This window comes from Sus scrofa, chromosome 7, assembly GCF_000003025.6.
Source record: "Sus scrofa isolate TJ Tabasco breed Duroc chromosome 7, Sscrofa11.1, whole genome shotgun sequence".
Lineage (NCBI taxonomy): Eukaryota > Metazoa > Chordata > Mammalia > Artiodactyla > Suidae > Sus > Sus scrofa.
Window position 1 is genome coordinate 13,440,615 of NC_010449.5, and position 23,978 is coordinate 13,464,592.

At 39.4% G+C, this 23,978-nt stretch overlaps 1 protein-coding gene across 5 annotated transcripts in view; it reads right to left on the bottom strand.

Moving 5' to 3' along the window:
• The window catches only part of NUP153 (nucleoporin 153), a 73,036-nt gene that overhangs the window by 47,073 nt on the left and 1,985 nt on the right, over positions 1-23,978 (bottom strand). For all 5 annotated transcript variants that reach the window (XM_001926651.6, XM_013977457.2, XM_013977453.2 and 2 more), the window contains exons 2-5: positions 10,239-10,464; positions 4,405-4,653; positions 4,126-4,265; positions 3,911-4,039 (exon numbers count right to left, since the gene is read on the bottom strand). In XM_001926651.6, the coding sequence (XP_001926686.1) occupies positions 3,911-4,039; positions 4,126-4,265; positions 4,405-4,653; positions 10,239-10,464 (744 nt within the window). The remainder of the gene's footprint in view (positions 1-3,910; positions 4,040-4,125; positions 4,266-4,404; positions 4,654-10,238; positions 10,465-23,978) is intronic.

Here is a 23,978-nt window from a genome sequence, read left to right on the forward strand (position 1 = left end):
ATGTGCAAAGCAAAAATTGGATTTAATTGGATGAATTGTTAACAGCAACTTATCTGTGGATGATGCCATCGAGCTCATGTTCAACTTTTTCTCTTTATGCCTTTATCGAAAATATAATTCTCTGAGAAATCACTCTTACAATCAAGAAAAAATGGTGATATCATACACTACTCTAATGATCTGCCAGCTATGCTAAATGGGAACAATGAAAAAACTGGTAAAAAAGTTCTGGCATTACCCTGATCAATTATCCCTGATATTTAAATAAAAGAACACTAAATTAATGAGAACTGCATTAAAGTATTTGTTACTCTGAGTATTAAATATTACTACAGTAAATTCCAAGATGGCTAAACGAGACTGTAGACCCACTACAATGGTAATTAAAACTTAATCATTTATTTATTTTTGCCTTTTAGGGCACAGCCGCTACATTCAAAGTTCCCAGGCTAGGGGACAAATCGGAGCTGCAGTTGACAGCTTACACCACAGCAACACCAGATCTGACTAGTCTGCAACCTACACCACAGCTCACAGCAATACCGACCTTAACCAACTGGGACCTTAACCCACTGAGCAAAGCCAGGGTTCAAACCTGAGTCCTCATGGATATTAGTCAGGTTTGTTACCACCAAGCTATAATGGGAAACTCTGGAAATCAAAAATTTTAAGTTGACTTCTTTCTCAAATTTTAACATAAGAAAAATTTTAAATATTCAGGCTATTTCTTAATAAATGAGTTTCAAACTTTCTTAAAATTGTAGTTAAGGAGGAGTTCCCGTCGTGGCACAGTGGTTAACGAATCCAACTGGGAACCACGAGGTTACAGGTTCGATCCCTGCCCTTGCTCAGTGGGTTAAGGATCCGGCGTTGCCGTGAGCTGTGGTGTGGGTCGCAGACATGGCTCGGATCCCGAGTTGCTGTGGCTCTGGCACAGGCCAGTGGGTACAGCTCCGATTAGACCCCTAGCCTGGGAACCTCCATATGCTGTAGGAGTGGCCCAAAAAAAGGCAAAAAGACCAAAAAAAAATTGTAGTTAAGGAAAAAAATCCTTATAAAGAATAGGCATGTGGAGTTCCCATCATGGCACAGCAGAAACGAATCCAACTAGGAACCATGAGGTTGCAGGTTTGAACCCTGGTCTCGCTCGGTGGGTTAAGGATCTGGCGTTGCTGTAGCTCTGGCGTAGACTGGCAGCTGTAGCTCCAATCAGACCCCTGGCCTGGGGACCTCCATATGCCAAGGGTGCGGAACTAAAAAGCAAAAAAAAAAAAAGAAGAGGCATGTACCCTTTAGCACACAACCAATGTTTACAAATTCCAGTAGAAACGCTTCCTTTTCTCATAAATGCATTACAACAATTCCTAAGGACAAGACAGTCTTCATATATACTCGCTTTCCTCTCATTTCTGTACCAACTGTCATCTCCAAGGGGATTTCCCTCTCCAAAAGCCTACATGTTTGAAGTATTATTACACCTCCATCTTTAAAAAAAACTGAAAGTGTAAGCACCATAGCAAATACACATCAAACAGAACTTTTATGATCCTCAAATAACTCAAGACAAAGCACAGAATAATGCAATTTACCTTAAACTGGTGTTTTTAAAAAAATTATCAGTTTCCAATTATTGTTAACATACGAAATGTAAACACAATTGACTTTGTATGTTGACCTTTATTCTATGTTGATGTTACTGAACTCATTTGTAAGTCCTGACAACTTCTTTTAGTGTTTCCTGGGATTTCTTATGTAAATAAGCATGTCATCTATCAATAAAAGTAATTTTAGAAGTTCCCATGGTGGTGAAGCAGAACAAATCCGACTAGGAACCATGAGGTTGCAGGTTCGATTCCTGGCCTTGCTCAGTGAGTTAAGAACCTGGTGTTGCCATGAGCTGTGGTGTAGATGGCAGACACAGCTTGGATCCAGCATTGCTGTGGCTGTGGCATAGGCCAGCGGCAACAGCTCCGATTAGACCCCTAGCCTGGGAACCTCTCCATATGTCACAGATTTAGCCCTAAAAAAAAAAAACACACAGGAGTTCCCGTCGTGGCGCAGTGGTTAACAAATCCGACTAGGAACCATGAGGTTGCGGGTTCGATCCCTGGCCTTGCTCAGTGGGTTGAGGATCCGGCATTGCCGTAAGCTGTGGTGCAGGTTGCAGACGCGGCTCGGATCCCGTGCTGCTGTGGCTCTGGCATAATGTGACAATGGGGGAAATGTGGGAATTTCAGTTCGTATGCTTGAAATTCATCCTGTAAGTTTAGATTATTCAGACAAAAAAAAAATTTTAACTCACAATGACCCATAGGTCCAAATTAAAACCTAAAACTAGAATCTGAAAAAGAATGTGTGTGTGTGTGTGTGTGTGTGTGTGTGTGTGTGTGTGTACATACACATAAACACACAAATATGTAACTAAATCACTATGCTGTACACTTGAAATACAAGACTGTAAATTTAATTATACTTCACTCTATTTAAAAAACTATAAACAGGGAGTTCCTTGTGGCTCATTAGGTTAGGAATCTGTGGCTCTGGTTGTTGCCATAGCACAGGTTTGATCCCTGGTCTGGGAGCTTCCATATGCTGTGGATGCAGCCATTTAAAAAAAAAAAATTCTATTCATGAAAAATTTTTTTAAAAACCTAAAACTATAAAGTTTCTAGAAGAAAACAAAAGAAAATCTGTTACCTTAAGTTAGACAAAAATGTAAACATGTACCATAAAAAGAAAAAAACCAATATGGTGAATGTCCTATCAAAAGTAAAAACCTCTCTTCAAAAGATACTGTGAAGACATGTCAGAGAATGGGAGAAAATATCTGTAAAACACTTATCTAATAAAGTGTTTGTAAATATTTGTAAAACACTTGCCTAATAAAGTCCTAATAAAGGACTTAACACCCTGAAAAATGAACTCTCAAAACTCATTAATAAGAAAACAATCTTATTTAAAAATGAGCAAAGGAGGGGAGGTCCCTGGTGGCCTAGTGGTTAGGACTTGGCACTCTCACCACTGCAGCAGCCGAGGTTCAATCCTTCTTCCTACTTCCACCTCTTGGCAACCAATGATCTGTTTTCTTTCCCCATAGTTTTGTTTTCTACTCCACGATGTCATAAATATAACCATATACTAGTCTTTTGAATGTGGCTTATTCTACTTGGCATAATGCATTTAAGACCAATTTATATACTAGTATATATCAATAGTTAGTTCCTTTTTATTGCTGAGTTACAGTATAATCTGTTTACCAGTGAGAGGATGCTTGGGTTGCTTCTAATTTTTGTTCACTGTGAATAAAGCTGCTATAAACATTAATTTTCATTTCTCTTGGGTATGTACCTAGAAGTTGGACTGTTGAGTTGTATGTTAAATAAACATAAATTTTATAATAAACTGCCAAGGTGTTTTCCAGAGTGACTGCTACTACTGTGCATTCTCACCAGTATTGTAAGGATTCTGGCCAGCACTTTTTGTCATCATTTTTTTATTTTAGGCATGTAGTAATGATTAATAGGGTTGACTACAGAGTTGCACAAGGTAACATTTTGGAGGGCGGGAAATGTGTGTTCAATATTTTGATTGCAGAAGTGGTTACTCAACTCTGTGTGTTCAGTTAAAATTCAAATACTGTAGTAAATTTTACTGTATGTTACTTATACCTCAACTTTTTAAAAAAGGAAATAGATCATACTTCCTAAAACATACATACACAAGTAACGTATAAAATGTTCACTTAGGTCTAAAGTAATATTAATACAGTCCCTAAACAAAAAGAATATAATCCACAGATCTATCATTTCACCAAAGAGTAACTGAACCAAAACTCAAGTCTATTCGAGTGCCAATAGTTACTTATTATTTTCTTTAAAAAGTTATGAATCTTTTTCCTATTCAAACCAACCTGATATGGTGTGTTTTGCAGTTTAGGCTGTCTCACAGCAGCTGCTGCTCCACCATACATTGTTTTTCCAGGGTAAAAAGGAGAATCTCCAAGCTGACTTGTTTTAAGGATTGAAGAATTCCCAAGTGACTACACAGAAACATAATGATAAATTATAAGCAATAAACACTGAAAACTAATATGGCTAAATTAAATCAAATCAAATTAGTACTTACAGGAGAAAGTGTTCCAAAGGCAGACAAGTTGAATGCTGGTTTTTTTGAGCTGGTGGCAGTGTGCTGTGAGAGGGAATGAGAACGTTCAGCCTCTGGGGACCACAGAGGTGGCACTGAAGTGTTCTTTGACACAGCTATATCTGAAACAAAAACAGCACTAATTACAAGACCTATATGTTTATAAATAGAAAATGAAAATGACAACCAAGTTAAAAAAAAATTATCCCATGAAACTCATTTTTACTACCAAAATGCTATGCTATCAAATGCCAAGAATACCTTTATCAGAAGCTCTTGAAGAAAAACCACTGGTGGTTGAGATGTTATCATCATCATGCTGAGAGGTAGAATCTTTAATCTCCTTTACAAGGGAAAATCCAGAACTGCCAATTGGGAACGCCGAGGATGTGGAGGGCTGACAGTGTAACGCAGGAGATTCCAACATGGAGAAATTCAGATGGCTCCGATGAAGAGAAGGCCTTGTTAATACATCTGGATAATTTGAAGCAGTACTAGTTGTTGAGGGTTCTTAAAAGAAAAGCATTAATATTATGAATGTTCAACTTAGAAAAAGCAATACACTATCACAACAAAATAGCGTTTAAGAAAACATACTATATAATAAATATAGCTTTAATTCAAATCACTGAAACTTGCCATGATAAGCCCAATTTTTAAGATATTCTTTAGCCAAACAAAGTTTCAACCAACTGAAATGAATTTGCCTATACTTCAGTAATCAAATACACTTCTAAAAGCACATGGTTCTTTTTTTTTTGTTAAGGCTGCACTCGTGGCATCTGGAAGTTCCCAAGCTAAGGGTCGAATTGGAGCTACAGCTGCCGGCCTAAGCCACAGTCACAGCAGCACAGGATTCAAACCGTGTCTGTGACCTACACTGCCAGCACGGAAGCTCGAAATGCTGGATTCCTAACCCACTGAGTGGGGCCAGGGATTGAACCCACATCCTCATGTATACAAGTTGGGTTTGTTACCTGCTGAGCCACAATGGGAATTCCTACAAGTACATGGTTCTTGATGTTCCTTGAATTTGTATTATTATAACATCTGCTCACAGATTTTTCACAGAAAGTATAAGCAAAGGAGCTATAAAGTCATAAAATAAGGTTAAGTCTGCCCCTCCAGAAATAACCACTACTAAATTTCTATATCCTCCAATGGAACACTACTTTTGGAATACTACTTAGTTGTAAAAAAAAAAAGCATGAAATTTTGCCATCTGCAACAACGTGGATGGACTTGGAAGGTATTAGGCTTATTGAAATAATTCAGAGAAAGACAAATATCATTCATAGGAGGAATCTAAAAAAGAAAACAAACTAGTGAATATTACAAAAAAGAAACCGTATCAAAAATATAAAGAAAAAAACTAGTAGTTAAAAATGGAGAGAGAAGGGGGAAGGGAAGGGTAAGGGTTTAAGATGTACAAACTGGGAGTTCCCGTCATGGCTCAGCGGCTAATGAACCCGACTAGCATCCATGATGACGTGGGTTCCAACCCTGGTCTCACTCAGTGGGTTAAGGATCTGGTGTTGCCATGAGAGTAGTGTAGGTCGCAGACACAGCTCGGATCCTGTATTGCAGTGGCTCTGACGTAGATGGGCAGCTACAACTCCAATTGGACCCCTAGCCTGGGAACTTCCAGATGCAGAGGGTGTGGCCCTAAAAAAAAAAAAAAAAAAAAAAAGAGGTACGAACTACTATATACAAAATAAATAAGCTACAAGGATATATTGTACACCATAGGGAACACAGACAATATTTTATAATGACTACAAATGGAGAAAAACCTTTAAAAATTGTGAATCACTGTTGTACACCTGAAATATATAATATTGTAAATCAATTGTATCGCAAAAAATTTGTGTATCCTCCCAGATATTTTATATGCATACACAAATATTTCCCCTAGCCACATAATCATGTTTATGCATCCTATTATGGGACTTGTTTTTTCATTTATCAACATAATTTAGTCTCTACATACAGAGCACGTTCCCTTTAAAGACCGCACTGGAGGTGGCCACGCAGCACAATGCACAGCACACTGGACTTGTAAAGACCACAGTGTGTTTGAGCATACTGATTTACCATATTTATTTATGTAATTGTTTTCCCAATACTCCATATCAAGTATACACGTACTCACATTTGCACACTCTGAAGAGTATTTTTTGGATAAAATCACAGTTCTTTAGGAGTTCCCGTCGTGGCTCCATGGTTAACACATCTGCCTAGGAACCATGAGGTTTCGGGTTCGATCCCTGGCCTTGGTGGGTTAGCAATCTGGTGCTGCCATGAGCTATGGTATAGGTCACAGACATGGCTTGGATCTGGCGTTGCTATGGCTGTGGTGTAGGCCGGCAGCTATAGCTCCAATTGGACCCCTAGCCTCGGAACCTCCACATGCCGAGAGTGCAGCCCTAAAGAGCAAAAAAAAAAAAACAGAGAGAGAAAACAAAAGATTCTAAGTTTTAGCAAATGCCTATTTACTATCTACACAAAAGAAACAACTTATAAGATCATTTCACCTATCAACATGCTAAATTCTATTAATAATTCCCTAATGATTAATGATTCCTTGCATCCCTAGATTAAGTCTGCCCAGTGAGCGAGAAGAGTCTGCATTCTTTACTGTGTTGCTGGACTGTATTTGCTACGTGAAATTACTCTGTAATTTTCTTCTATGTACTATCTTTCTAAAAGCTTGTCTTCAAATATAACAGCTTAATAAGCAATACAAAACAGTTCTCGTTATTCAGTCTCAAAGTGCTATTTATTATTACATAAGAAAAGAGGTGCAGACACAAACACTCAAATAGAACTAGAAGGAAATATCAACATAACAAATCATATATGAAAAACTCATACCTAACATTATATCTAATGGTCAAAGACTGATTTTCCTCCAAAATCAGGAATAAGACAAGAATGTCTGCTTTCCCCAATTCTATTTAACACAGTATTCAAAGTTCTAGTTAGAGTAATTAAGGCAAGAAAAAAGGAACCAACTTAATTCAAATTTTAAAGGAAGAAGTAAAATTATCTGTTTACAGATGATATATCTTATATGAAGAAATCCCTAAATAGTCCACAAAAAAAGTGTTAAAATTAACAAATTAGGCTAAGTAGTAGGATACAAATCAATATGGAAAAATCAGTTTTGTTTCTATACACTAACAATGAACAATCTGAAGAGTAAATTAAGAAAGTAATTCCATTAACAATAGCATCAAAAACAATAAAACAGAAATTAAGGAAAGAAGTGAAAGACCTCCACAATAAAAACTATAAAACATTGCTGAAAGAAATATAGAGGACATAAACGGAAATACATGCCCCATTCTTAAGACTGGAAGACTAGTATTGTTAAAATGTTAATACTATGCAAAATGATCTGCAGATTCAATGCAATGCTTTTCAAAAGCCCAATGACTTTTTTTTGAGAAAATAGAAAAATACATCTAAAATTCTTATGGAATCTCAAGGGACCCTTTGATAATACTCAAGATAATTGGAAAAGGAACAACTTTGGAGGTCTCACACTTCCTGCTTTCAAAAACTTATTACTAAATAGTGATCGAAAGTGTGGTATGGGAGTTCCCATCGTGGTATAGAGGGAACGAATTGACTATATTCATGAAGACATGGGTTCAATCCCCGGCCTCACTCAGTGGGTCAGGGATCCGGCAACACCATGAGCTGTAGTACAGGTTGCAGACTCAGCTCGGATCCTATCTTGCTATGGCTGTAGCAAAACCCAGCAGATGTGGCTCTGATTTATTTCACCCCAACCCTGGGAACTTTAATATGCCATAGGTTTGGCCCTAAAAAAGCCAAAAAAAAAAAAAAGTGGTGTGAAGTTCCCGTTGTGCCTGAGCAGGTTAAGAAGCCAACATAGGGTCCTCAAGGATGCATGTTCATCCCGGGTCTTGCTCAGTGGGTTAAGGATCCAGGGTTACCACAAGCCATGGCATAGGTTGCAGATGCAGCCTGGATCCGGCATTACCATGGCTGTGGTGTAGGCCTGCAGCTGCAGCTCCAATTTGACCTGTGCGTAGCCTAGGAACTTCCATATGCTGCAAATGCAGCTATTAAAAAAAAAAAAAAAGTATGGTGACAGCATAAAGACAGACATGTAGACCAGCGGAACAATTGAAAAGTATAGAGAGCCCAGGAGTAAACCCTTGCATACACAGTCAAATGATCCCTGACAGGGTGCCAAGGCCACTCAATGGGGAAAGGACAGTCTCTTCAACAAATAATTTTGGGAAAACTGGGCATCTACAAGCAAAAGAAGAAAACTGGACACTTATCTTCCACTACACTCAAAAAAAATCAACTCAAAATGGATTAAAGACCTAAACATAAGCCCCCAAACTACAAAACTTTAAGAAAAACAACAGAGAAAAGCTTCAAGACAATGGTCTTGGCAATGATTTCTTGGAATATGACAGGCAACAAAAGAAAAAAAGATGCGAAACTCTAACTTTAAAACCTTTGTGCACTGAAAGTCAAAATCAAAAGAGAAAACAAAAGAGAGAAAAGGCAACTTAAAGAATGACAGAAAACATCTGCAAATCATATATACAATAAGGGGTTAACATCCAGAACATATAAAGGACTCCCACAACTCAACAACAACAAAAAAAAACATGATTAAAAACTGGGCAAAAGACTTGAACAGGCATTTCTCCAAAAACAATATACGGAATAGCCAACCGTCATATGAAAAGATCATCACTAATCTTATCATTAGCTCAACATCACTAATCTTAAAAGAAATACAAATCAAAACCACAATGAGATATTTTCACACTCATGAGGACAGCTACTGTCAGGAAAACAGAAAGTAAATGTCGGTGACGATGTGCAGCTGGAACCCTTGTACTGTTGATACGAAATGTGAAATGGTGCAAACAGTAGGGAAAACAGTATGGTGGGCCCTCAAAAAAACTGAAAACTAGAACCATCATACGACCCAGCAATTTTACTTCTGGGTATACACCCAAAAGAAGTGAAAGCAGAGTTTCAAAATGTATAACCCAGAGTTCCCATCATGGCTCAGTGGTTAACGAATCCAACTAGGAACCATGAGGTTGCTGGTTCAATCCCAGACCTCACTCAGTGGGTTAAGGATCTGGCGTTGCCATGCGCTGTGGTGTAGGTGGCAGATGCGGCTTGGATCCTGCGTTGCCATGGCTCTGGCATAGGCCAGCAGCAACAGCTCCGATTAGACCCCTAGCATGGGAACCTCATGTGCTACGGGTGCGGCCCTAGAAAAGACCAAAAACAAAAGTGATAGGATGATATTCTAGCTATTGGCAGACACCTGCTATATATCTAATATATACAGAAGCTCTACAGAAAAAAGAAAGCTAGTATAATATACTTCTACTGGATGGTACGCTACTAACACAATGCCAGTTTTTTATATTTACAGAGCTTTCTTACTCTCCAAACCAGGTCCAATAGAGAACACATTTGGGAATAGTAAGACTAAATGAGGCCATGTCATCTATAGAGTCACATCAGCCATAAATACGCAGTGTGCTGAAAGTATTCCTACGATCACATGCTATCAATCGGCCAGTGCAGTCTACAACTTCAATGTACTGCTAGCTAGCCAGCTAGATATGCCATTGAGGGGCCCTCAGAGGCCTGAACTCTCACTGAATCAACAAAAATTTAACACGTACATGATTTGAGGTTCTCCTCACTGATCCATTCCACTAACCTAGCAGAAGAAATAATGGCTCACCATCATTAAGACAGTCAATGCAAGGCGGTACATATAAGCAAAAAGCTGCAGACAAGATCTGAAATGAGCCAGAGGTTCCCTAACTGTTCTTAGTGCCCTGTGCTATTTGAAGAATGCATACTACTCTCCAGCTCTAGTTACTATTTATATAAAAGTTACACTGGTAAAATTACTATTTAGTAAACAACTAATTTGAAGGTGATTATCAATCTCCTCCAACATGGTTTCTGTACTATACGATTAGATTTACCACAGCCAAGGACTATAAAAATATTTTAAATTAAGGCATGAAAGCCTATCATTCATAACAAAATATCCACATCCTACTTACCTTCTGTATTACTGACTGTTGGTTCAGGAGTGATCCTCCCATCATGAACACTGGCGCCCTCCTCATCTGCATACATCGTATGGTCATCTTCCCTGTTTTCCGGCCACTGTGGCACCTCTCTTGTGTCTGTTGAGCAGCTACACACATCTTCATTCTTGTTGAAGTATCTCTGTAGCCATCCTGGCACAATATTCTTAACAGATTCTGTAACCCTGCTAAGAATGCCCTGTTGAGGGGAAAAACATGTAAGGCAGTTTTAGGAATTTCTCTTTTAAATAAGTACCTATTTACAGAAGGCCATACCAAGCATGTCTCCAACAATGTTTTCTAAAATTCAGTTACTTGAGTTAATGCTAAGTTAATGTATTTTACAAATTCTATAGACATGAAATTCCTACCTTTTTCTTTCTTCCATATGCATATGCATATGTCCATGAGTCAGTAACTGCCCCAAGTGGCCACAAGATTATTCTAATCTTTAAAAAAAAAACTCCAGGAGTTCCCATCGTGACGCAGTGGTTAACGAATCCGACTAGGAACCATGAGGTTGCGGGTTCAGTCCCTGCCCTTGCTCAGTGGGTTAAGGATCCGGCATTGCCGTGAGCTGTGGTGTAGGTTGCAGACACGGCTCAGATCCTGCGTTGCTGTGGCTCTGGCGTAGGCCGGTGGCTACAGCTCCGATTCGACCCCTAGCCTGGGAACCAAACAAACAAAAAAAAACTCCAATAGGCCATCAAAAAGCAACAAATTTTAGATTTAGTAATAAAATATGCACTAAAATGTTATAATCCCAAACGAAAGGCATCCATCTTGATCCCAGCACATTAAGAGAAGCAATATAAGCAATACTTTCAACAGTTTCCATAAGGAATTACTTTACTGTATAGTCTTTAAGAATAAAGTTTTTTGTTTTTGTTTTTTTGTCTTTTTAGGGCCGCACTTGCGGCATACGGAGATTCCCAAGCCAGAGGTCCAATTGGAGCTATAGCCACCGGCCTACACCACAGTCACAGCAACGCAAGATCTGAGCCGAGTCTGAGACCTACACCACAGCTCACGGCAACGCCAGATCCTTAACCTACTGAGCCAGGCCAGGGATCAAACCTGTGTCCTCACGGATGCTAGTCGGGTTCATTAACTGCTGAGCCACGATGGGAATTCCAAGAATGACGATTCAGACAAATAAAAATGAGAATTTTTTTAAAAGACAGGCAATAAGACAACTAATCGAACATAATAACCTTAAGACACAAACTAAGATTTTTTTGATGGTTAAAACTGCATTATACCAAATGTTGCCTGAAAAACCAAGAATTTTATTACAGTTTAAAGGCAGAAAAGGTGTGGCATAACAACTATCAATATTATTAACATTAATCACAGCTTTGCTACATGTCAGACACTGTTGTCAGCAGTTTATACATATTCAATTTAATCCTCACAATAATTTTATGAAATTGGCTTTAATAGTGCCACTTTATAGATGAAGAGAGACAATGAAGTGTAAGTCACCCAAGGTACAAACCCAAATGCTGTGGTCTATCTAGCAAACAGTAAAAGCATGGACTCTGGGACTGACAGGACCTGGGGGAAACATGAGTATCTCCCTGTACTCTTGATTTATTCTAGGTAAAATAAGAACACCACTTACTACTGAACAGGTGAATATTCAGTAGTAGTTATTCTAAATAGGAGCAGGATAACCCTGCTACTATTCCCTGATAGAATTATAACAAAGATCAAATGAAATAATATGAAAGCACTTCACAATTGACAAAATATAACAGAAACGTATATTGGTAATTTCACTAATGAGAAAAAAAAAAAGCTAGCAGAAACAACTTGGGGTGAGATAACCAGTAACCAGTTTTAGGCAATGATTTCCTTCACAGACTACCATTAGCAGGATTTCAGACAAAGTCACAGAAGAGGGAAAAAAAATGAATTGACAGGTACCAAAAAAAAAAAACAATCATTACCAGAATACATAAATCTACCCTGAAAGCAAACCCAAAACAAAGAGGCCTTGAAAAATCCTCTCAACAGAAATGATGGAAGACACCTCTGATACTGGGACTTGAATAGTATTTTCCTTACTGCTTGAAAAGATGTAGGTAACAACTGGGAAATAAGTAATTATTTTTCCTCCAAACAGAAATTTTGAACAGATCTAACATTGTAAGTTCTCTAGCAACACATGAAGCCAACTAGAATACTCATTACTGAAAAACACAAATACATATGTTGCCTTTTTTTATACTATTACATAGTATTAGTTCTTTTTGAAAGAAAGATTATATACCTACTCCAGGATTTAATATTTATAAAAACATCATATTTTTTGTTATTTATACTTAAATATTTATGTACTCCTCCCCATAGCCCAAAATACTTGAAGGTGATCTCAAGACATAGCTGAAGCAAAAAAGTAGGACATGCTTGATAAGAAGTGATAAGATAGCTAGAGCACTAAAGCAAAAATTTAGTACAAAATATATCTTTTGTTGACTTCCCTTAAGGTGTTTAGCTACTAAAAATATCAGACATTCCGTGATCCCTACTCACCTAAGGAGGCAAGTACAAAACAACTTAACACCATATTCAACCAAAGGTCACTTATATGATGGCCGTTAGGTATTGTGGAGAATTATGTAAAAAATGAACAGTCTCCTTTGTGGCTCAGCAGTAAAGAACCCAACTAGTATCCATGAGGGTGTGGGTTTGATTTCTGGCCCCGATAAGTGGGTTAAGGATCCCAAGTTGCCACAAGCTGCAGTGTAGGTTGCAGGCGCAGCTTGGCTCCCACGTTACTATGGCTGTGGTGTAGATCTGCAGCTGCAGCTCTGATTAGACCCCTAGCCTGGAAGCTTCCATATGCCACGGTGTGAACCCTAAAAAGACCAAAAAAAAAAAAAAAAAAGTCTATAATAAAGCTCATTCATTGCATTCATTAAAACTCATGAATTGCTTGGAGACCTTCTTTTCCAAACTAAAATGTAAGCAATTTATTTAACCTCAGCCCACAGCAACTTGGTACAACAAAATTTCAGTGAGAGAGGAATTATTAATGACACAATGAATGGAAGCATGAAGCACTTGACAATAAAAAGAAATACAGGTGATAAAATTGACCTGGAACCATTTATTAAAAAGAAATATCCTGGGAGTTCCCATCGTGGCTCAGTGGTTAACGAATCTGACTGGGAACCATGGGGTTGTGGCTTTGATCCCTGGCCTTGTTCTGCGGGTTAAGGATCTGGCATTGCCATAAGCTGTGGTGTAGGTCATATATACAGCTTGGATCTGGTATTGCTTTGGCTCTGGCGTGGGCTGGCAGCTGCAGCTCTGATTTGACCCCTAGCTTAGGAACCTCCATGTGCAGTGGGTGCGGCCCTCAGAAAGGCAAAAAAAAAAAAAAAAAAGAAAGAAAGAAATATCCTGATACTTCAATATACCTCTATAGGGTTAATGACCTTAAGTCATCAAGAAAAGTTAAATTAAGACCAGTATCCCTAGCACTAGTGGTTCCCAAGATGTGGTCCCTTTATTATTTGTAATACCATCATCTTGGGTTTGTCCTAGCCCTACTATATTTAGGAGGTAGGGCTTACCTTTTTTAACAAACCCTCCCAAGTGATTCTGATACATTCTATAGTTTGAGGACCACCATTCTAATTCAAGAGATTAGGAAATGAGATACATTTCAAGAAATCACCATACATTTTAGGGAGAAAGTCCCTCTACAACAGGTGAATAAAATTAAATACACCTAAATCTCTTTTTTTTTTTTTTCCTTTTTAGGCCACCCAGAGGCACATGGAGTTCCCTAGCCAGGGATCAGATCCAAGCTGCAGTTGTAACCTATGCTGCAGCTGTGGCAATGCCAGATCGTTAACCCACAATACCAGGTCAGGGATCAAACTTGCATTCTAGCACTGCAGAAATGCTGCCGATCCCACTGGGCCACAGCGGGAATTCCTATATACTTAAAACTTTTCTCTTCTTTTTTTTTTTTTTTGTCTTTTTAGGGCCAAACCTACAGCATATGAAGGTTCCCAGGCTAGGGGTCGAATCAGAGCTATAGCTGCCAGCCTACACTACAGCCACAGCAACACCAGATCCGAGCCAGGTCTACGACCTACATCACAGCTCATAGCAATGCTGGACTCTTAACCCATTGAGCAAGGCCAAGGATGGAACCCACATCCTCATGGATACTAGTCGGGTTTGTTAACCACCAAACCACAATGGGAACTCCTCTTTTTTTTTCTTTTTAGGGCTGAACCTGCAGCATATGGAAGTTCCCAGCCGAGGGGTCGAATCGGAGCTACAGCTGCCGGACTACACCATAGCTGCCAGCCTACACTACAGCCACAGCAACACAGGATCCGAACAAGGTCTGCAACCCACGCCAGAGCTCATGGCAATGCTGGATCCTTAACCTAGCAAGCAAGGGCAGAGATCGAACTCGAGCCCCTATGGATACTTGTCGGGTTCATTTCCGCTACACAGCAACAGGATCCCCCTTTAAACTTAATATTCAGTTATCTGAAAAACATACATGCAGAACACTAGTCAGACAATAATTAAAATCTATTAAACTAAAATGGAGTTCCCGTCATGGCTCAGTGGTTAACGAATCCGACTAGGAACCATGAGGCTGTGGGTTCGATCCCTGCCCTTGCTCAGTGGGTTAACGATCCGGCGTTGCCATGAGCTGTGGTGTAGGCTGCAGATTTGGCTTGGATCCCACGTTGCTGTTGTTATGGTGTAGGCCAGCAGCTACAGCTCCGATTAGACCCCTAGCCTAGGAACCTCCATATGCCGTGGGAACGGCCCAAGAAATGGCAAAAAGACAAAAAAAACCTCTAAAATGAATCAGAGGAGTTTCCATTGTGACTCAGTGGTAATAAACCCAACTGGTATCCATGAGGAGGTAGGTTCAATGCCTGGCCTTGATCAGTGGTTTAAGGATCCAGTGTTGTGATGCGCTGCAGTACAGGTCACAGATGCAGCTTGGATCTGGCATTGCTGTGGCTGTGGCACAGACAGGCAGCTATAGCTCTGATTTCCTCACCTGGGAACTTTCTTATGCCGCAGGTACGGCCCTAAAAAGACAAAAGATAAAATAAAAAAATAATGAATCAGAAAAACAAATCTTACAGTGGACTGTGCTGAATACAATGTGGTTTATATAACTATTTCCCCAGTGTTCCTCAAACTTTAGCCATGATTTTTACCTGAAATATGATTGGTTTTCTTTCTAACTACTTATTTCTCTTAGTAAACTTAGCAATAAAACTATCAAACCAGATGTGACACTGTACTGGTTTTCACTTGCCCTTCCCTGACTCCATTCTTGACTGGCTGTCTCACCCAAGCCGCTTCTGGTAGGACTGGCCTATCAGAGATCTTGGAGGATATGGGCGGATGGAAGGAAACTCCCTCTCTGCTCAGTGCCCCAACTCTAAAACTACAGCTCCTGCCAAGCAGCCCTTCCCCCACTCCAGTTACCCCATTTCTTCCCTTTATCCATCTAGTCCTACGGATGGGAGCAGCCTCCTACTATTGGTAGTCTCTGGGCATCCCACTATCCTACATGCGTTCCTTTAACCACCAGCATAACTCCGTGTAGATACGTCCTTCAAAATATCTCAGCTGAACCATCCACAGTGAACCAGTTCTAGCTGAGTCCTTAACTGATCCAGCAGTGTACTTGTTAAATTTGTTTTCTAATTAACTTGAAAATTAACGAGTCAGTCCATTATCAGATTCATTTCTTTAGCCACAATGGACACTGTGCCACACTTGGGGAAGTACTCACATTATCTAAAAGTTATATCCAACCTTTATCTCCGTAAAGCAGTACATAAATGGACCAGGAAAGAGGCTTATCCTGGTGAATAATTTAGAATCTTAATCTAACTCATAGAGGTAAAGGCAAACATTGCTTTTCTTCATTCAATTCATTTCATCAGTATTTACTGATTACACACTACATATCTGGCAAGAATACTGGATATGGCAGGCAACAAGTTCCTGCCCTTTTAGAGATTAGAGTTTAAGTTACAGAGACAAACCAACTAGTATAATATGTAATACATAATACTGTGATTCAGTGCTAAGGCCAATAATAAAGCGGGGAAGTAAAATGGGAATGGTTGTTTAAAATAGGCAAAGACCTGGAAAAAAAAGTGAGGAATGAGCCATGTACATTTCTAGTATCTCTACTAGAAATGCACATGTATGTTCCAGTATCTCCAATAGTCTTATAGACTGAGGAAACAAAGTGCAAAGACTCAAATGTAGGAGTGTCCTTGGTACATGCTGCCCAAGCTTCTGATAATCTTGTTCATAAATGGGAATCTAACAGACCTGAAATAACTATTTAAATCCTTCACAATTCCCCTTTATTCATGTGTTGTGTGCATGTGTATGTGTGAGTATTTATGTGTAATCTTTTGTTCTGTGGCTCTTCTAGTCACTATAAAAGGACTAAAATATTGGTTCTCAAATTGGAGTCTTCGGACCAGCAGAGTAGGTGTTTAAAGACAAGGGCGTTAGAAACGCAAATTTCTGGAGTTCCCGTCGTGGTGCGGTGGTTAACGAATCCGACTAGAAACCATGAGGTGGCGGGTTCGGTCCCTGCCCTTGCTCAGTGGGTTATCGATCCGGCGTTGCCGTGAGCTGTGGTGTAGGTTGCAGACGTGGCTCGGATCCCGCGTTGCTGTGGCTCTGGCGTAGGCCAGTGGCTACAGCTCCGATTCGACCCCTAGCCTGGGAGCCTCCATATGCCGCGGGAGCGGCCCAAAGAAATAGCAAAAAGACAAAAAAAAAAAAAAGAAACGCAAATTTCTTTTAACAAGTTCTAGAGGTGATTCTTATGCAAATTAAAATTTGAGAACTACTGTACTAAAATCATCTAAAGACTCAGTGACAGGTTTCCCAATTAAGGCCATGATAAACATAACCCTGATTATAAGCTTAATTACAAAATATACTATTTCCATGATCATCTCATTATCAAATATGTCATACCATTATACCAACTTTTATAAACATCTACTTTATAGAAGTAAACAGAAGTAAAACATGAAAGTGTACCTTTGTAGTTCCCACTGTGGCAGCACAATGGGTTAAGAATCTTTGGAGTTCCCGCTGTGGCACAATGGGTTAAGGATCCAACTGCAGCAGCTCAGGTAGCTGAAGGGGTGAAGGTTCGATCCCCGGCCCATCGCAGAAGGTTAAAGGATCCAGTGTTGCCACAGCTGCAGCACAGGTCCCAGCTGCAGCTCGGATTCAATCCCAAGCCCAGGGAACTTCCATATGGCGCAGATGCAGCCATAAAAAAAAAATAAAATAAAAAGCCTACCTTTGAATCTATTTTATTTCCAGTTAAAGACATAACAACTTACAGCAAATAACCAACTACCAGATATTAGAAGTTTAAAAAACTGCTAGGGAAAAGAAATTTCCCAGTGATGCAAAGAATGGGGTAGACTGTGAGGTAAGTCTCTCAAATAGATTTGGACGCATCTTCCCCGGCTGGCAATTTTTATGAGCTTCCAAGTACTTCCACCACTAATGGACAACTGAGAAAGAGCAAAGGGAGCTGGAAAAGTGAAGACATAACTTTCTTATGGGAGAAAAGGTTCCTTTGATTCCATTACCAAAGAAGTTCTATCTTTTCAGGAGTTATGGAGATAACATGCATCAGGTCTTTGTAGGAATGGGGCAAATCAGCTTCCTATATGCACCTGAAGAAATAACGTCTTACGATATTAAACCAACAAACAGAGGTACACTGAGTAAAGGTCTACTAAGGAGTGAATACTCAAGTCCTACTCTACCAGATTAGCTTCCTTCCTTTTTTCAGAGGCTTCCTTTAAGCATAATTGCATCACTCTAACTTGATGTTTTCCTTAAAGAGAACCTCTGATCCTCCCATTTGGGACAGTCAGTCACTCGCTTACATGCACCAACAGTGCACTGTACTGCCTACATGATAGCAATCTATCAAATGGAATGTTAATGACAGTCTATCACCTCCACTAGACTCTCCATCAGCTCTGTGAAGGCAGGAACAGGTCTGTACAGTGCACAGATTAGCTGGCGCATGACTAATTTATCTACAACTGCACTCACCTCAACCAACTTCTTATTCTCACATATGAAAATGCCGTAACAAGTTTCAAAAAAGGACATCATTAATTCTAGAAATCAAAAAATTAGTAATAGGAGTTCCCATCATGACACAGCAGAAATGAATCCAACTAGGAAACAGGAGGTTGTGGGTTCAATTCCTGGCCTCGCTCAGTGAGTTAAGGATCTGGTGTTGCCATGAGTTGTGGTGTACGTCGCAGACGGGCTCAGATCCTGCATTGCTGTGGCTGTGGTGTAGGCTGGTGGCTGTAGCGTAGGTCAGCAGCTGCAGCTCCGATTTGACCCCTTGCCTGGGAACCTCCATATGCCTCGGGTGCAGCCCTAAAAAGCAAAAAAAAAAAAAAAAAAAAGAACAATACATTTGCTTGATATAACTGTTTAGGCTTAAGCAAATATTATTTTTGTTGCCACACTAATAGACCTTCCCTCCAAAAAAGCAACCTGTGCAGCTATCCAAGAACATGGGAAAACTGAACTATTTTCTGAAATAGTAACACAAAGCCAACCAACTGAAGAGAAGCAGAAAGTCTGGCCAAAGAAGAAAATGTAATCAAACTCTTAGGAAAACCAACAAAACAAAGGGAGGAATTGAAATCTTAAAAATACTCCTTGTAGCCCTAAAGCAAAGTTTACACCAGATGATCCTAAGTAATGAAGTTAAATTTAAGAATTAGAGGAGTGAATCTTTAAACCTGGACTCATTAAAATGATCAGATTTTTTTTCTCCAACAAAAAAAGGTTCCACATTTGTCAAAACATGGCCAAAAAACAAAAACAAAAAACAAAAAGAAACATCAAAAATGCCACTGAGATTCAGAATAAACATTCAATTTATAGGCCAGAGGTAAATTCAATACTATACACATATTAAGCACATTCAATTTACAAGGTACTGTGAATATATTGGTTTTTTGAATTCTCTTACTTAACCTGCATGTGAGAGTTAATGAAAGAAGGCTGAGGTGGGTCAAAGCTCTTCCACAGTCCTAACTCAGAACACATTATAATGAAAAAGAAATTCCTTTCCTATGCATCCTCTCACCATTCTAATCTCAGAATAACCAAAGACATCTCTTCTCTACAGCCAGCTCCTTACCATTACCATACAGCCTCCCTTCTTATATAAAGCTATCTATTCCTCTTAGTTTTCTTGACTTCAGTTCTATTCAACTTTCTTTTCTTCAAATTATTAAAATTAGTATTCAGATTATAAAATCTTTCTCACATGACTCTACTGGATCTCTAACTATGTATATCAAACATAATCCACTTTTGCTTTAAAGGTTCTAGAGCCCTATTCTCCCAGAATACCCTGCTGTTTTGATTTCTACCTGCTCTTTCAGCTGCCTTTATTTTGTTGAGACTTGTCACTGACCCTTAGTTTTCTTTCAGGGTTCTATGAACTCTCTCCCCACCTACTCACCTCCTGTGTTAGCAGGCTCTGCTTTCCATACCTTTTTGGGAGTCTCAGTTCACACAGATTCCCTAATCAGTTTTCCCCCTGCTGTGTCCAAGCCCCAGTGAAGAACAACAAGGGAAGAAGAACAGTGAAGAGGAACTCCAGACTTCACGTGAAATATCTAACCATAAAAAAATCTTAAACACTAAAGAGTAAAAACAGATGCTACTTTAGTCTTCCAGTAACTTCCGAGTTTTTAAATATATCCATTCTAACATCACTTATAACAATGCATCTCCACTATAAAGTATTCAAATACTAAGGCAGTTACATTGAATCTAATCTCAGCAATCGGATTTTAACCTGTTTTTAACACATTCTACAACCTACAGATAGTCATTCAGCAGCCAACCTTTCCCAGTCCAAATCTTTCAAGCCACTTAAAATCCATACTTTATACTTTTCATTTCTCTTAACTTCAAGAGTAAAGTTGAAAAACATGACCATAAAAGCTATTCCAGCTAAAAAAAATTTAAAACTACAACTGGCCACAATTTTCAACCTCCTTTAAGATTCTCTAACACTAATTCAGAAGGAGAAAGATGACCAGGCTTAGTCTCTTATTTTTAGTGATCCATATGATAGAGATGGGATTAATAATTAAACAACCAGGACAAAAAAAAGAGTCCCTAAAAGACCTTTCAAACTAGCAACAGGAGACCCAATAAGAGCCTAAAATAATTTAACCCACTAAAATAAAAGTTACCTCCAAGATACTGCCACTTTCCTTTCACAATCTGAAAACTGGATGTATAAGTTTACTCCAGGAGTTCCTGTTTTGGTTCGGCGGTTAACAAACACAATAGTATCCAGGAGGAAACAAGTTCAATCCCTGGCCTCGCTCAGTGGGTTAAGGATCCAGCATTGCCATGAGCTGTGGTGTAGGTCACAGACTCGGCTCGGATTTTGGCGTTGCTATGGCTGTGGAGTAGGGTGGCAGCTGTAGCTCCAATTCGACCCCTAGCCTGGGAACTTCCATTTGCCTTGGCTGTGGCCCTAAAGAGACAAAAAAAAAAAAAAAAATTAATTAAATAAATAAAAATAAAAGTTTACTCCATAAATCACAAGCAAATGGGCAGGGAAACTAAAACATTTATAGACAGAAGGCATTCTACCATCATGTGTATAACAATAAATTCAGTAAATTGCATCTAGTGGCAAGACTTTCACCCTGGCTTCCCAACACAGAAGATTTCTTTAAAAATATTTTACAACCATAACCATAAACTAAGTAACTACAAATAAAACATTTTTGAAAATACAAGGCCATTACATCTTTCAAATGATATTTTGTGCCTAATGAAAATGGTGTTAATTAGTGACATCAGACCAAAGTCTTCATTTTACTTCAAACTAACAGATAATTGCCTCCTCAGAGGACTTTCCAGGAAATGGAGACAACACCTGGGCTTTTGTTGTCATTAGCTCAGAAAAATTGGTGAGTAAACTGATAAACTGTAACACACAAGGGCCTCCCATCACAAAAAACCTACCCTGCATTAAACAATTTAATACTTCGATTTATTTTCCCATATAATTAAATGACTGGCATTTCTATGAGGAAAACACATTAAAAATAAGTCTATAAGGGAGTTCCCATCGTGGCGCAGTGGAAACGAGTCCTGACTAGGAACAATGAGGTTGTAGGTTTGATCCCTGGCCTCGCTCAGTGGGTTAAGGATTCAGCGTTGCCATGAGCTGTGGTGTAGGTCGGGAGATGTGGCTTGGATCTGGCATTGCTGTGGCTGTGGCGTAGGCCAGCAGCTACAGCTCTGATTTGACCACTAGCCTGGGAACCTTCATATGCCATGGGTGTGGCCCTAAAAAGACAGAAAGACAAAAATAATAAGTCTCTGAGAGGATAGTTTAAGGTATGGCCTCATCATTCAGGAAATCCTACTAGTAACCATGAGGTGGTGGGTTCCACCCCTGGCCTCACTCAGTGGGTTCAGCGTTGCCATGAGCTGTGGTGTAGGCCGGCAGATGTAGCTCCAATTCAGCCCCAGCCTGGGAACCTCCATATGCCTCCAGTACGGCCCTAAAAAGCAAAACAACAACAACAAAAAAAGAAGATTTTTACTTTTTTTTAAAAAGATTATAAAAACACAACAGAGAATTCCTGTCATGGCTCAGCAGAAACAAACCCGACTAGTATCCATGAGTACATGGATTCGATCCCTGGCCTCACTCAGTGAGTTAAGGATCCAGAGCTATCATGAGCTGTGGTGTGGGTTGAAGACGCAGCTTGGATCTGGCACTGCTGTGGTGTAGAGCAGCGACTACAGCGCACCGATTTCACCCCTTGCCTGGAAACTTCCATATGCCTTGGGTGTGAAAAAACAAACAAACAAAACAGAACCTGCAGCAACAAAATCTAAGATATTTACTATCTGTCCCTTTACAGAAAGTTTGCAGACCCCTGATCTAAGCTACTGAATAAAGGGGTTTTCGTCCCCCCTTTTTTGATATAGCTAAATGCAGAAACTGACTTGTAAGACAAATTATAGGAAGAAAAAAATTAATCAATTCTCTCAGTTCCCAACCAGAGGACAAAAACCTCTGAAGCATGCTCCCCAACTCCCACCAAAAAAAGGGCAAAAATGAGTAATTCCCCTCTCACCAGGAGATGGCAGTAGATTCCTGCAGAGGCAAGATTCTGATTTGCCCATGGGCTCAAGTGGTAGCTATTAAAAAAGCAGCATGACCTCTCCAAAGCTGACTTTCTGGGCCTGACAATCCGTACAAAAAGGAAATGAAAAAGGATACTGAACAGGTGGCAAGAACTAACCACATCTTCTGTAGCGACCTGTTCAAGCCCAAGTAAAAAAAATGGCACCATTTCCTAAATGCACCTGGGACAGGAAAGGAGGCAAGTGGAAATGATGACTTATTCATTCAGTGCTGTTCTTCACTTTTGCTTCTACAATTCTTAAGTTACTACCTTTCAGTTAGTTGAGTAAGACAATAGATTTTTACCTCCACAACTTCAAGAAAATGCCATTTTAAAGATCAGAAGTTAAAAGGAAAAAGTGTAAACTTGAAATATATCTCAGCTGAGCTAAACCAGAAGTCAAAACAGGAAATTACAAGTCAGTTGAACACATGCAAAAGTTGTACGTTCTGTGTGACTGGGCAAGCCAGTTGGCCTGAAAGGTGATGACAAATATCCATTAACTAACAGTGCCAGATCTCCCATTCTTATTCCAACCCTCTACTACACAACCAAAAACTTCATTTTTGCCCAGAAACCACTGGACACTTAATCAAATAACATTAGTATAAAACATGCCATGTCATGAAGCTCCTTGCTATTCATGATGACTCAGCAGCTGCTGCAAAACATAGAGGTGACAGCCCAGGAAAGCTGACAGCAAGCAGGTAGTCCATAATCCACAAAAGTTCCAGTAAGCACTAAAGAAAGTCTTGAAGATTTTAAAAATCGTTAAATTAAATAGAATATTCTTTTGTATATTCCCAGATACTTTTCTTTGGTAGTATCTGCCAATACTAACACAATGTATCTGCAATGTTAATCAAGAAACCGCCAAACATCTTTAATCCCAATTCAAAACCTAAAAATGTTCTTTCTTTTTCAATCAGATGGCTCACGCAAATAGCTGAAAGTATTTCAGAGAGGGCGACATGATAAATGATCAAGCTCTAACACAAAACTGCAGAGTCTGAAATCCTATCAGCTCTAAGACAATTTGGATCATAGGTGTTAAATGTTGTTAAGGCATCACCTTCCCCCAAATCAGATTTTTCTCTAAGTACATTTAAAAATAAAGTGCGGTTATAGTTTTTGCTACCTGGAATATATGAGTTCTTCTCTACACTCTGCCCACATCATCCAGTGATCTGTATTTACAACATATCATTTTTTTATGTAGAAACTTTAAGGAGATGTAAGAAAGCACTGAAAGACATTTATTCCTCAGGAAAAACAGAAAGCATGTGTCTAAATTCCACTCTCCAAAAGGATTAGGTTAAATGGCCAGTCCTGTGACCTGAATTTTAATCTCAAATCTGTCTGCAAGTACCCCTGCTCCTCACAAAGAAATCTAAAAACCAAGCACTCCTGGTATATATCTGGGGGACAACTGGTGGTGGGAGCTAAC